The following is a 15554-nucleotide window of genomic DNA, read 5'->3' on the forward strand; positions in this document are numbered from 1 at the left end:
CAAGTGCAGTGCCCCAGGGGCCGATCCTGGTGCTGGTTTTGTCCAATATCTTCATTAATGATCTGGAGGATGGTGTCGACTTCACTCTCAGCAAGTTTGCAGATGACACTAAACTTGGAGGAGTGGTAGATACTCTGGAGGGTAGGTATAGGATACAGAGAGATTTTTAGAGGACTTTTAGAGGACTAGGCCAAAAGAAACCTGATGAGGTTCAACAAGGACAAGTGCAGAGTCCTGCACTTAAGACGGAAGAATCCCATGCACTGCTACAGACTAGAGACCAAATGGCTAGGAAGCAGTTATGCAGAAAAGGAGTCCTAGGGGTTGCAGTGCACGAGAAGCTGGATATGAGTCAACAGTGTGCCCTTATTGCCAAGAAGGCTACCAGCATTTTGGGCTGTATAAGAAGGGGCATTGCCAGCAGATTGAGGGATGTGATCATTCCCCTCTATTCAACACTGGTGAGGCCTCATCTGGAGTACTGTGTCCAGTTTTGGGCCCCACGCTACAAGAAGAATATGGAAAAATTGGAAATAGTCCAGCGGAAGGCAACCAAAATGATTAGGGGAATGGAGCACATAACTTATGAGGAGAGGCTGAGGGAACTGGGATTGTTGAGTCTGCAGAAGAGAAGAATGAGGGGGGATTTGATAGCTGCTTTCAACTACCTGAAAAGAGGTTCCAAAGAAGATGGATCTAGACTGTTCTCAGTGGTACCTGATGACAGAACAAGAAGTAATGGTCTCAAGTTGCATTGGGGGAGGTTTAGGTTGGATATTAGGAAAAACTTTTTCACTCAGAGAGTGGTGAAGCACTGGAATGGGTTACCTAGGGAGGTTATGGAATCTCCTTCCTTAGAGGTTTTTAAGGTCAGGCTTGACAAAGCTCTGGCTGGGATGATTTAGTTGGGAATCGGTCCTGCGTTGAGCAAGAGGTTGGACTAGATGACCTCCTAAGGTCCCTTCCAACCCTGATATTCTATGATTCTAGGATTCTATAAAGAAGATGGTGATCAATTTTCTGCATGTCCACTGAAAGTTCCAGCAAGGAAGATTTAGTTTAAGTATTAGGACAAACTTTCTAACTCTAAGGGGAGTTTAGCTCTGGAATAGGCTTCCAAGGGCAATTATGGAATCCCCTTTATTGGAAGTTTTTAATAACATGTTGGACAAACTGTCAGGGCTGGTTTATTTCTCCATCCAACAGTGCAGGGGGCTGTACCAGCTGAACTTTGTGAGGTCCCCTCCCACCCTACATTTCTCTGATTCAGTTACCAGAAATGAAACTTTTCAGTTTATTAAAAAAAAACAAAATTGCTTCCTGGAAATCCTTTTTTTGCTAAAGTCTCCATGTCATCAAAAAGACAAGTTTCCATCCAAAATATTGAAATGGATATGGAAATGTTTCAAGGATCACTAATGAATTAACCTCTTGAAATAATTTAGCTGTGGCAAATATAGAAGAATATATATGTTGTTAGATGGCTTGTGTGCATGTGTTCTTTCAGGGTGCTTTTCCAGCTCTGTGCAGAGAACTAGTTTAGCAGACCTCAAAAATACTACCCAGCGTGGTTAAGAGTTGAAGGTTGGATTATAAAATTCAACCAGAAAACACATAATCAATAATAAAAAATTTGCTGGTTTCTAATGTTGTTCCTTATTGCTGAGAATTTGGGGTGAAGGTCTCAGAAAGGACTAAGCAGAGATGGCCAGAAAACAAGAATCTCTTTTGTGAAAAATGGCACAGTTTCACACTTCATTTTCATTGCAATATATAACAAAAATGAGAATCAAACTCATCTGTGTCAGTGGCAGACCAGATGCTATCTTCTGCCTAGGCCCCTAGGCCTCACTAAACACTGACAAATGCACAGCTGGAAACCAGTCTGCTCACCTGGGTGTTAACATTGTTCAAATAGATGTTAAGTTTATAACAATGCATTTAGTGTTTGGATTTTATGAAATGCTGGTGAGTTGCTGCATGCTTCAATCTCACCTATAATATCTGAATCCCATTTTATAAGGATTTAAGCCTTTGCTTTGCAACTATGAAAGTGTTTGCAATTAATCTGTAAACTCCACAGTCAGGAGAGGAGCATTACCATGTGTGAACTATGTCTTTACTACAAGAGGTGTCATTTCCTGCCCAACAAAAGAAGGCCTGTAGACACCAGATGAACCATTGTATAACATCAGTGGGGAAAATACTTTGTTGATTGCTCTCTCCACAATCATGAAGAGGGGACGTGCACAAAGCCTCATTCCCTCACAGTTTGAACTTTGGAGTAAGGGAATAAAAATCCCTGACCAGAAGGGACTGGATCATTATGTTGCATGGCATTTGGAGATGACAATATTTCTAAACATAAGCAAGGGATCCCCAAACTGCTTACCTTGGGTTGGCCCTGAAGCAGTGGTTCTCAAAGCTGGTCCGCTGCTTGTTCAGGGAAAGCCCCTGGCAGGCCGGGCCAGTTTGTTTACCTGCCATGTCCACAGATTCGGCTGATCGCAGCTCCCACTGGCTGCGGTTTGCCACTTCAGGCCAATGGGGGCTGCAGGAAGCAGTGCGGGTCGAGGGATGTGCTGGCCATCCTTCCTGCCACCCCTATTGGCCTGGAGCAGTGAACCGTGGCCAGTGGGAGCTGAGATCTGCCGAACCTGCAGATGCGGCAGGTAAACAAACCGGCTCGGCGCGCCAGGGGCTTTCCCTGAACAAGTAGTAGACCGGCTTTGAAAACAAGTTCCCTAAAGGACATAGAAAGCTAACATATTACAGCAGCTTCTATCTCCTTTTGAAACCTAGGACTTTAACTTATTCAGAGTGTATGTTTATCTGCCTTAATCTTTTAAATAATTCTCTTATTTCTTTTTCCTAGTTAATACATATATAGTTAATTTATTATAGGTTTGGCTACAAGTGTTGTCTTTGGTGTGAGATCTAAGGTGCAATTGATCTTGTGTAAGTGACTGATCCTTTGGGACTGGGAGTTACCTGAATATTATTGTGATTTTTGGTGTAAGGCAAGCTGACCTGGGTGGCAAGAAAGACTGGAGTGTGCAAGGAGACTGTCTGTGATTCCATGGCAAGGCTGTAATAGTGCTTGAGGCACTCATGCTTGATAATTGGTTGGAGAGATCTAAGTATAGAACACACAACCAGTTAGGGGGGTTGTGTCCTCGTTGGTCACAGTCTGTCCTGAGTTTGGCCCTCATGTTATTGAGCCAATCCAGACTATATAACATCTATATCCCAAACAAGTGCCCCAACCACAAGGCTAGAGAGATAATTTCTTTTTCAGGTTTTCATTTTGATCAGAAATTCCATGCTGGAATTGAGAAACCATCCTGATGAAATTTTCAGCTAAACCCAATATGTCTCCTTGATATGCCTGCCAGAGAATGTTGTAAAGGCCAGCATTATAACAAGGTTAAAAAAAAAACTAGATAAATTCATGGAGGATAGGTCCATCAATGACTATTAGCCAACACGGGCAGGGATGTTGTCCCTAGCTTCTGGTTACGAGAGGCTGGGAGTGGGCAGCAGAGGATGGATCACTTGGTGATTGCCTATTCTGTTCATCCCCTCTGGGGCACATAGCATTGGCCACTGTCGGAAGACAGGATACTGGGCTACAGATTGGAATTTTTCAATGGGAAACAGTTTTGTAAAAAAAAAAAATTTGACAAGCTCTAGGCCTAAGTGATGTAAGACCCACTGAAAGTCAGAAGAGTGTATGTGACTTAGGAGTAGAAATTCTAGAACTGTCACTGGGACTTGTGAAAAAAAATGCCTACTCTGTCCTGAGCAGAGAGCAAAATTATTGTCAAGGTGAGGCATGAAGAGAATGGGCCAAATCCTGAGGCTTTCTCAGGGGTGAATGTAGAAGGGTGGATGGGCTAAATCATCAAGACAGAAAAGATACCATATTGTCAGCCACCCACTGCATCCTCGTGGGCCATAGAGAACTGTTGAGTAGAGCTCTCATCTCTATTGTGGAGGTGGAATGTTGCACAAGGAAGAACGATGTTCAGTAGCACCCATTTTCCCTTATCTTCTATTAGTTTTAGTCCCAGATTTCTGAGTCTTCTCTTTAGCACATCCAAACATGTATTCAACATGTTTAAATGTCTTATGATCTTTCATGTCTTTACAGATGGACATCATGGCTGGGACAGATATAAGAAACCAAACCAGCGTGCAGGAGTTCATTCTCCTGGGCTTTCCTGGCACTTGGTATTTTCAGATATTCCTTATTGTGGTGTTTTCAGTTATGTACTTCCTAACCATCATAGGGAATATGTCCATCATAGCCCTAGTGAGGACCTACCCATGCCTGCACACTCCCATGTATTTCTTCCTCTGCAATCTCTCCTTCCTGGAGATCTGGTACACCACAGCATCTGTCCCCAAGGCCATTGGCATCATGCTGGGCACAAGCCAAACCATTTCGTTCACTGTCTGCCTCCTGCAATTGTTTTTTCTCCTCTCCATGGGCTCCACAGAATGTTTCCTCCTGGCCGTCATGGCCTATGACCGTTATCTGGCCATATGCCACCCATTGCACTACAGCTCCCTCATGAACAGAACTTTCTCTGTTCATCTGGCCCTCCTCTCTTGGCTGTGTGGGTTCCTGGCTATCTCTGTGCTGGCAACTCTAATATCCAGATTGTCCTTCTGTGGCCCTAAAGTCATCAATCATTTCCTTTGTGACATTGATGCCCTGATAGCACTGTCCTGCACAGACACACGCTTTGTTGAGCTTGCAACGTTCATTGTCTCAATCATTGTTGTTGTGATCTCATGCATGATAACCCTGGTCTCCTATATTCACATCATCTCCACCATCTTGGGAATCCCATCATCTGAAGGCCAGCAAAAAGCCTTTTCCACTTGCTCTGCCCACCTCACCGTTGTGACTATTTGGTACAGCTCCACCATTTTTCTGTATGTCAAATCTTCTGCACAGAACTCATTGGATTTGAACAAAACAATCAACATCTTTAATACTGTGGTAACCCCTCTATTAAACCCTTTCATTTACACTTTAAGAAACAAAGAGGTGAAGGAAGCAATGGGAAAGGCATTAAGAAGGATGCTAAGTGGTTTTGAAAAACCATGGATTTAGTAGAATTGTAATCCAAAGGACCAAAAATTTAAATAAAATGTCTGATGGTCATTGATATAATTGAATATGAGGCAAAATGATTAAGTTATAGATTTTCAAAGGACAGTCTACTCCTTTTCTCTTTCAATTGAAGGTGGACACCTGCATCATATCTCAAACCCAAATGTAACATTTCCTTATACTGTACGTCACTGTGGCTTTTTTTTACAGCTTTCCTGAATTACTATAACAACCGGCTATTCACTCACAGATGAGCTCAAGTGGGAGGAGGCAATTTGTTTTATGCTGAGGATTCCAAGATTCCAGGTTTCAGTGTCACTTAGCAGGATCTCTGTGTATGCTCCCATTGTTAATTAAATTATGCCCAAAGGAATTATGTTCCCAACTCTCATTGGTTGTTAGAGCTAGATCAAACTGCCATTTTCAAAGTAGCCCATGTGAATTAATAGCCCAGAACTTACTGAATTTAAATAGAAGTTAGGTTTCTAACTTTCTTAGCTGCTTTAAATCCCATCGTTCACACTCAAGCTCCCCTTCTTATGTTTACCATATAAGCCTTGTTTTTCAGTAGTGGGAACTTAAATGATGTCATGGAACTTCAAGGAAGAAGGCCGTACCAGTTAAAAACTGACCTGGTTTACAGGGCAAGTGAAGGGAGTTATAAAAAGTAAAAAGTAAAAATAATATATAACAAACAAAAGAAAGGGGAAGTTGATAGCAATGGGTATAAATCAGAAGTAAGGAATTGTATAAAATTAATATGGGAAGATAAGGGACACAATGAGAAATCTTTGGTCAGTCGAGTTTAGGACAATACTTTGTTTGTTTGTTTGTTTGTTATAAGGAACAAACAATATTGTCTCTTTCTAGCTAGAAAAGCTACAATTATAATAAATAATGCAGAAATTGCAAAAGTGTTCAATTAATATTTCTGTTCTCAGTTTGGGGAAAACATATTATATAGTCTTTTCATATGGCCATTAAAATTCTCTTTCTCTTCCACTGGTATTTCAGGAGGATGTTAAATAGGAGCTACTAAAGTTAGACATTTTAATCAGCAGGTCCTGATAACTTGCATCCAGGAGTTATAAAAGAGCTGGCTGAGGTACTCCTAGGACGCTTAATATTTATTTTCAGTAAGTCTCAGAGCAGTGGGTGAGTGCTAGAAGATTAGAATAAAGCTAAAGTTGTGCCAAATTTTAAATGGGTAAACAGGATATCCCGGGTAATTATAGGCCAATCAACATGACCAATCTCAGGCAAGATAATGAACTGGTAGAAATGAGACTCAATTAATAAAGACTTAAAGGAGAGTAATGTAATCAAATGCTAATTTACGTGGTTTTATGGCAAATAGATACAGTCAAGCTAACTTGATCTTTTGTGTGTGTATAAAGTGTTTGGTTAATAAAAGTAATATTGTCGATGTAATATAATTAGACTTTTCTAAAGCATTTGACTTGATACAGCAAGAAATTTTGATTAAAAAACTAGAATAATATAAAATTAACCTGACACAGAAATGGATTGAAAATTGGCTGATAGGTAGGGTATCAAAGTGAACCTGTAAATGGGGACGTTTCATCTAGAGGCTGTGTTTCTCGTGGGGTCCCCAGAACATCAGTCTTAGCCCTACACTATTTAAAATTTTTATCAATGACCTAGAAGAAAACATAAAATCATCACAGATAAAGTTTCTAGATGTCAGGAAAGTCAGGGGGTGGGATAAAAGAAAAGAAGAATTGCCTAGAAAGCCTTTGACTGTCTGGAGTGGGAGTATCTCGGACATATTTTGGTAAGCTCTGGTTCTGGAAATCAGTTTTCTAAGGGCATATTAGTCCTGTAAATTCAACCTGGAGCATCTGATTTGGTTAATGGTCAATTGGTTATGTGTATAAGACCAGATTGCCTCTTACCGCTGTATTGTTTGCATTAGCAATAGTGCCATTTGCAATAGATGTGAGAAATAGCCCCTCGGTAACAGATATCAAAGCATATTCTGGTATAGAACACAAAATAGCTCTGTATGCTGCCAATGTCTTACATTTGCAGGATGATCCAGAAGCCTTGTTAAAGATGACTTTGGAAATTGGTCAGAGATCAGGCTTCAAAATGAACTCTGAGAAATCTGAAAATTTAGACATGAATATTCCTGAAAGGGTCAAAACCAACTATTGCCAGGTACATACATTTAAATGGGTAAAGGTGCCCTTAAGAATTTAGGAATATATAATTGAGAAGAAACATAAAAATCTGTTTAAGGCAAATTACCCTCCACTGTGGAATAAAATAATAAAAGATTTGGAGGAATTAAACAAATATCATTTTTCTTTGGTTAGGTGGGGTAGCTTCAGTAATGAAGAATGTCCCCGCCCCCTGCATAAGTTATTATTTTTGTTTCAGTACATCCCTGTTGGTATGCCTGAAATGACATTAAAAAGATGACAGAGTGCGCTATTAAAATTCATATGGAAACATAAAAGACAAAGGGGGAGTTCTAAAGTTCTGCGTAAACCTACAAAGAGGGGTGGATTACCTTTCCTAATCTGGTTTATTATTATTACGCATCATAATTAAAAGACATGATCATCTGGCCTAACAATAGGCCATCCAAATACAGGGTTTAAATCAAACAATGCTGGTGCAGAAATTAAGCTATTTATAGTAATTGTTGGGTTAAAAAGTAATTTAGGTCATCAAAAATTTTTAAAAATCACCCATTCATCTAGACTATGTTAGCAGCTTTGGAAAAATTCCAACTTTGTTTTAAATTTCTGTTGCCGATGCTGAAACCCTCCCTTAATGGCTTTCATTAATAATCAGGAATTTATCCCTAGAATATATCAAAGTGATTATTCATAGAATAAAAGAACTAGAGGTTATCTAATCCGGTCGTGTGTAAGAGTTGAGATTACTCAATTCAGACAGCTGTTCCTGAATCCTGAATTGAAATCAAAGCAAAAGTTATATAAAAATGTAAATAACATAAAGATCCTGTATTTTCAACATTTACAAGTCAAACATTTTACCGTGTAATCCATGTCTATTTAACCTTTTAACCACATCTGAGGAACTGAATCAAGAGCAAGCTGGAACAAAAAGTTTAATTTGTAAGATACATGCTATTTTGTTTGAAAAGGGTGTTAATAAGAAAACAGCCCAGATAAAATGATGGGAGAGGGATTTGGACCTGGATTGAGTGGAAATTGACCTGGATGAGTGGGTCTGTACACAGGAAAGAAGATATACATCTTCAATTTGTGTAGCTCATGAAGAAAATGCTTATGAATTAATGTGCGTATGGCATTTGGCTCCAGTCATGATCCACCACATTTTTGCTACTAGGAAGGCACACTGTTGGACAGGTTGCAGGGAAAGGGGAACATACTTGCACATGTTGTGATTGTGTATAGGAATTAGCAAATTTTGGGAGGAAATAATTAAAGAGATTCACTTTATGACAAAATGCCAGTTTCCCAGAGATCCCCTGGACTTCTTACTTAATTCTCCAGTAAAGGCTTTACATTTTAAACAGAACATGTTAATTTCTTTTATTTAATTGATAGCAGTAATACTCTATATTGCACAATATTGGAAAAATATGATGTCTCCTCCTATGGAACTGGGATATTGTCAAAAATGGATTTTCCTTGTAATTGAAAAGCTTTCACACCAAGTACATACACAAGAGAAGTACCAAAGAGAGGCTAGTCAGGGTTAGACTAGATGACCCTTGTGGTTCCTTCTAACCCTATGGCTCTATGATTCTGTGAGAAGAAAGGCTCCCCAACCAGCAAGCCAGAATCTTGAGCCAGATTCTTTGAATATTAACCTGACCCTGAATAAGTAATATATAATATAATAAGTTAATGTTTTATTGCAACTTTGCCATAATAAAAAGCTTCAAAAAGAAAAATATATTAATAGTATTCACGGAAGGAAATGTTCAGAGATGCATAGCATAGTTTCTGATCTCTTGAAAAGACATGTTGCAGCTGTTCATTAGAGCCAAACCAACGGTAATTGTTAATGGACTTCTTGTTTTCCTCCACTGAATTATTTGTGAATTTAAGTTGATTTCTTTTAATGTTTTGTCAAATAAATTAGATGGTCAATCTCTTCTATGGGTTGTTCTTTCATGAGCTGGTCATTTTGACTCTTTTTTGAAATTCACACTTGATTGCTAACATCCATTGCTAATTTTGCTTTAGAGACATCAAATTTCTGAAAGCATTCCTTATACCTGCAGATTTTTTCAGGGCTTCTTGACTTCCTCTCCACTGAACCTCCAGAACACCTGAAATGCTAACTGCTCTCTGATTTCAGTCACTTGGTCACCTTACGGGATGTTGCTCTTCTTTAGAAAAGTGAACACTTTGCTTCCAACCTTCCGCAGGGCACATTTGACCTTCTTGTTCCTCAGGCTGTAGATGAGGGGGTTGAACATGGGAGAGATGACTGTATAGAGCAAGGAGAAGGCCTTGTTTAAAGCTGGTGTCTGGTTACCTACAGGGGCTCCATAAACAATAATGATGGTGCCATAGAAAATCGAAACAACCAGGAGGTGTGAGGAGCAGGTGGAGAAGGCTTTTTGCTTCCCAGTGGTGGAAGGGATCCTCTGGATGGTCAAAATGATCCTACAGTAGGAAGTCAAGGTTAGTAGAAATGGGACCAGGGTCACACAGGCAGACACTGTGAAAGACAGAAATTCAACCAAATGGGTGTCAGTACAGGAAAGTTTTAACAGAGGCATGAAATCACAAAAGAAATGGCCAACCTCCTTGAAAGCACAGAAAGGCAACGTAAAAGTCAAGACCATCATTGCTATAGGAGTCAGGAAGCCAGTTATCCAACAACTAACTGCTATCTGAAGGCAAACCTTAAAGTTCATAACAGATGCATAAGACAAGGGATGGCATATCGCTAAATATCGATCATAGGACATGACTGATAAAAGGAGGCACTCAGTGACTGCCAAAGATCCAAAAATGTACAACTGGGCTACACAACCCATGAATAAAATCACTTCCCTCATTGTAAGGAAACTTCTTAGCATCTTGGGGACAATGGTGGTGGTGTAGCAGATCTCCAGGAAAGATAAGTTACCTAGGAAGAAGTACATGGGGGTATGTAGATTGTGATCAGCTGCTATCACCAGAACAATTACAATGTTGCCAGACATGGTTATGGTGTAGATGAATAAAAATGTCACAAAGAGTAAGGGCTGCATTTCAGGGAAGTCTCCAAACCCCAGAAGAATGAATTCTGTGATGGCTGTTTGATTCTCTGTTTCAGTTACACCCATATGCTCCATCTAAAGAAAAGGAAATGGATACAAAGGAAAATTAAGTGATTCATATTTTTCAAGGTCATAAGAGACCTTTGTGATTACCTAGTCTGACCTCTTGCTTAACACAGGCCAGAGAACATCACTGATATAATTCATTTTGAACTAGAGCGTATCTCATAAATGTTATTATTCAATGGAACCTCATCAACTACAATCCCCTTAAAGAAAGTACAGGTGACAAGAATATGCTTCATTTGAACCAAAGCCCCAGCTCCAACCCTAGAAATAACAAAAAATAAAGAGAAAGAATCTCAACATACCCCATACGCACATCCAATATCATCATAAAATATGGGTGAAGTTTAGTAGGATTGTTTGTCTACTTCAATAGTGCTTAAGAAGAGACCCAAAAGATAGATCTATCTATCTATCTATCTATCTAAGATACAGTAAGTACAATGAAGTAGAAACTGAATAACAAATACAGACAATAGTGTTAAATATGATATAGACTATTATGGTAGTTATCCCCATGCAGAAATGCAGAAATTAATACAAAATAGGTGTAAAATGCTACCAAATCTGAATTCTCCACCCATTTACACCCCTGGTGGCACTTTACACTTCTGATGCATTTGCTTTGAACAGGTGTAAATGACAACACAGAACACAAAATTGGAAAGAATCAAGCCCAAAAGTTTTACTGTAATTTTGTATTATGGTTCAGTTGCCTGTTGTTCACAAATGCCTGAAAAATCTGATTATATTTATTCTGATCAACAACTGAAGCCACTTCTACCTTTTGGCTGTGGGCGTTATATGTAATTGTAACCTTTGCTTTCACCTCTCCAGCAATCAGAATCTTGTTTCTCTGGTTCCTTCTTCTCACAGCATGTTGTCCTCTAATGTAAATAAGAGTTACATGAAAATATGCATCATTCCCATTTTTGACCTTCGAACAGTGAATTGTGTATTAGCAGTCCCAACTCAGAAATATAAAAAGACATATTGTCTCATCTGATAACCCAAAAGGGACTAATTAAACTGTTTATAGACTGTGATCAGCACTGTTATTTAAACCAGACCATTAGGCCTTGTGGGGATATTCTCCTGTCAGCCACCATATCTCAGGGCTTGGTCCAAAGCCCTTTGAACTCATTGGAATGGTTCCCACTGGATCAGACACTAAGCTGTTAAGGTTAAAAGGTGAAAATTATGCCCCTTTTGGCTTAATCTAGCTACCTTTCTCACAGAAGGCCAGATTCACCTCTGTGCAGATGGCTAGCACCCTAACAATGGGCTATGAGAAGGAAATTAAGGCGATTACATTCCCCCAACCCATTGTATTACAACATGGATTGGGATGCTTAGATGTCAATAAAGATGCTCTCCATGTCTTTCGTTCCTTCAGGGATGTTGGAAAGTCCTTAAAAATAGTAAAGTGCTTGCATCAATTTTGCATCTATCTCTCTCTCTCTCTATCTAAATTCCTCCCCATCATCCACACCCAGTAGGTGGTTTTGCAACAAACTGGACCGAATTGTCCTCTCATTTACACTGTTTCTCCATTGACTCAACTCCACTAAAGTCAATGTAGGGACTGATTTCCTAAGAGATCTGAGGAGTTTATGCACCCAACTCCCACTGTCTTTCAATTAGATTTAGGTACAATTTAAAAACCTCTAAGTGACTTAGGACCAGATTTTTTATGGTATTTACCTGCTTCAAGATCCTGCTGGGTACATAACAAATGAGAGGTAGGCACCTGCCCTGCAGAGGTGCTATGAAAAATCTCACTGTCATAGATTAACAAGGTATGGTCTATGTCCCAATCTTTAACCAGTCTCCTGAGAGTGCCCCTTTAGTGTACTGGACACTAAGGACACACATTGGCTCACTGGGGAAATCCTCTGGCCTCCAGCACTTCGAAACTGAGCCTGCAGTCATCATAAATACCCATCTCTCTGTGTGGCTCCCTGAGTGAGTGCAGCCAAGCCAGACTTGCCCTGCCCCTTCAGAGCACAACGCTCTCAGTATCTGCGGTGTCAACAGGCAGCCCTTTCAGAATAAGGTGACCATTCATGTAGCCTACAGCATCTGAAAGCCCTTAGGTTAGCATTATGAAGCAAAGGCTAAGAGACAGTTCACACTGGCCAGAGTCAGGGATCCTCTGAGCCATACTGTTGGAGGATGTATTTTGGCTCAAACTCTCCCCATCCCCTTTGTCTCTCAGTCCCCACTGAAAGGCTGAGTTTCAGTGAGCCCAGTTCTTAATACAGACATCTGACACCTTCTCCCTTTACTCCCCTGCTCAGGGTTTTTACTCTGCTTCCCTGCGAGGGGGAGAGTACCTAACTTCCAGCAATTAATACTTCCCAATGTCTTTCCAGATTCTCCACTGATATTTATTGATTCCAGGCCAGATAGTTCTAGTGGCTCTATGTCTCTGACATGTAGCCTGCTCTCCCATGTCCCGGGAGAACATCATTTCTTTCCCTGAAGGGGTAGTGACTCCAAGGGGGCTGGTACACAAGCCATACGGGAATTCCCCACATTTTCAGCACCCACTAGGGGATAGATTAGGAACCACACTGCTGAGCATTATGATGTCTAATCTTTAGGCACCTAGACAACAGAAAAACCTGAGTTAGGTGTCCAGGCTGCCTGTGTAATGCAAAGAGAGAGATGGGCACCTAAAAATGGGATCCACAAAACCCAACAAACTGGGTGGCTCCCCCACTGAGCCAGATGCTGATGAGAGGAGGGTGTCCTAGGCTCTGTTCCTCTTCGGGAAGTTGGCACCTATTTCTGCTTGGCACTCACAATCATAAGCACTCTCCTAGAGTCAGGTGTCTTATCATACACAAAGAGCAAGTCAGGCACCTTCTGTTCAAAATGGCTTTCAGTTTCAATTAAAGGGGAAAAAAGTGAAAGCAATGTCTTCACACAAGAGAAAGAGACAGAGCATGGTGAGTATGATTGTTCAGTAAAAAGCTACAGCAACTCTGGGAAACATTTTTCAAAAGCACAAATGGTAGTTAAGCACCAGACTCCCAGGAAAAGTCAAACGCTTCTAGGTGACTAGTTGCCATTTGTGTCTGAAAATCTCCATCTCTGAAAACAAAATGACATTTAAATGAACCAGTAGAATAGAGTAGAACAGAATGAAATAGATGATTTTTACACAATGTTTTTATAACAAAATATCCCATTATATTCTGAAACTTACCTTTTAGCAGAAAAATTGACTGCATCTTCCAAATTTCCCTTTTTTCCCCATCCTAAGATAATCATCATTACTCTTACATATTTTTGGGTACTTGTAAATTTTAGATAATTAATCTCAATTTTATTCTGAAACAAAAATGTTAAAAAATATTGATTTGAAATTAATGCTGGTCTGAAAATGCTAAGTTTGTTCTGCAAAAAATTTTAACTTTGCATCAAAAAAACAAAAAACTGAATGTTGGCCTATTTTTCTTAGTCATAAACACAATTTTTTGGCAGAAAACTTAATATACAAAAATATTGTAGAAAAGAAAAATAGTGTTGTTCAAAAGCTTCCATAAAAGCTGCCTTGCATTCTATTTTCCAACCAAAATTTAAATGTTTTTGATGAAAGCACACAGTTTGCACAACATTTTCATTTAGTCCCAAACCTAATTTTTTGTTGGAAAAACAATTCAGTTTGGAGTCAGAGTTACGAGGTTGCTTGCACCTATATCCTCTTTCTGGTCTCTCCATATGCACCTCCTCAGGTGTTGACTCTCCTCTATCATGTCTAGAGGTTATTAAAGTACATTATGTAGATCCCTGACAAGGATTTCATGTACCCAACGCAAAGCAAGAGGAGGAAGAAGGGTTAGTCTTGGATCCTCAAAGGCACTTTGGTGTTGCACCATTGACTGTTGCAATGCCTAACTTTTAGGCACCTAGCTACCCGGTGAATTCACAAACTGTGGCTAAGGTGCCTGGGCTACCTATGCAATGCATGAGGAAAGAGAGACACCTAGCAACGCTATCCACAAAAATCAGCACACTGAGCAGCACGCTCCCTAAACTAGCCAATAACAGATGCTGCTATGTCATAAACTGCACCCCTTTGGAGAGTTAGGCACCTAAGTCCAAGTTAGAGGGAGGCATCTGTTTATGCTTGGGATCCCCAGCTGGGAACCATGTCCTGGAGTCAGGTGACAAAGCTGTTTCTTATGAGAAAGGCTTCAGCCCATATTTAACCCCAAGCAAAGTGACTGGGGATCGGGGACAGATATGAATGAGGAGTCCTGCCCCTTTATAGCCCCTAATCTAGTGGTTAAGGAACAAACATAGAGATGTGAGAGACACCAGTTCAGTTCCCTTCCTTGCCTGATGTGGTTAAGGATATGAATGTAGGATGTGATGGTCAGAAGGAAGGGGATCAGTGATACAAGGCAACATGAGACAAAAATCGCTACCTCCACCCCATGTAGGTGTCAGAACAGGACAATTTCAGCAATGGCGTCAAGTCACAAAAGAAATGGTCAATTTCATTAGGGCCACAAAGAGTTAAAGATTTTGCCAGAAGCAATTGCAACACATCAGCCAACAGAAATCCCCAAACCCACGTGCCAGCAGCCAGCTTAATGCAAAGATTCCAGTTCATTGAGTCTGCATAGTGCAGAGGCTGACAAATGGCCAGGTACTGATCATAAGACATGAGCATCAGGAGAAAACATTCAAAAGTCCCTAATGCACAGAAGACATATAACTGTGTGATACAGCCGGTAAAGGAAATACATTTGTCCTGTCTCAGTAAGTCCACAAGCATCCTGGGGGCAATGTTAGAGGTGTACAGGATCTCCAGGAAGGAGAGGTTACCCAGGAAGAAGTACATAGGAGTGTGAAGACTCCGATCAGCTGATACTGTGATTATAATGAGGATATTCCCCACCGTGGTCACTAGATACACCATGAAGAAGAGGGGAAAGAGGAAAATCTGCAGATCATGGAGATCGTCAAAGCCCAGGAGTATCAATGTGCCCACAATGGTTTCATTTTCAATTCCAAGGTCCTCCATTATTTATTTCTAGATGCAAATAAATGTAACCCTTCTGCTCCTCTGAGTTGGCAGCAACAAGGGCCGGGTTCAGTATCCAGGGG

The 15554-nt window shown here is 40.3% G+C and overlaps 2 protein-coding genes across 2 annotated transcripts; one reads left to right on the forward strand and one right to left on the reverse strand.

Annotated features, from left to right (window-relative positions):
* Positions 1–4162: 4162 nt before the first annotated feature.
* Positions 4163–5125, forward strand: LOC115637900 (olfactory receptor 6F1-like). The gene has a single exon (XM_030539493.1). It carries the CDS (start codon positions 4163–4165, stop codon positions 5123–5125), a length of 963 nt encoding a protein of 320 aa, XP_030395353.1.
* A 4339-nt stretch (positions 5126–9464) lies between these two features.
* On the reverse strand, positions 9465–10430 carry LOC115637901 (olfactory receptor 10A7-like). Its single transcript, XM_030539494.1, has one exon. The coding sequence runs from the start codon at positions 10428–10430 to the stop codon at positions 9465–9467; it is 966 nt and encodes a 321-aa protein (XP_030395354.1).
* Positions 10431–15554: the final 5124 nt, after the last annotated feature.

Source organism: Gopherus evgoodei, chromosome 21 (genome assembly GCF_007399415.2).
Source record: "Gopherus evgoodei ecotype Sinaloan lineage chromosome 21, rGopEvg1_v1.p, whole genome shotgun sequence".
Classification (NCBI taxonomy): Eukaryota; Metazoa; Chordata; order Testudines; family Testudinidae; genus Gopherus; species Gopherus evgoodei.

What these genes read in the sequence shown, in the direction of transcription:
- LOC115637900 (XM_030539493.1), top strand. Translation starts at nt 4,163, where the DNA reads ATGGCTGGGACAGATATAAGAAACCAAACCAGCGTGCAGGAGTTCATT.
- LOC115637901 (XM_030539494.1), bottom strand. Translation starts at nt 10,430, where the DNA reads ATGGGTGTAACTGAAACAGAGAATCAAACAGCCATCACAGAATTCATT.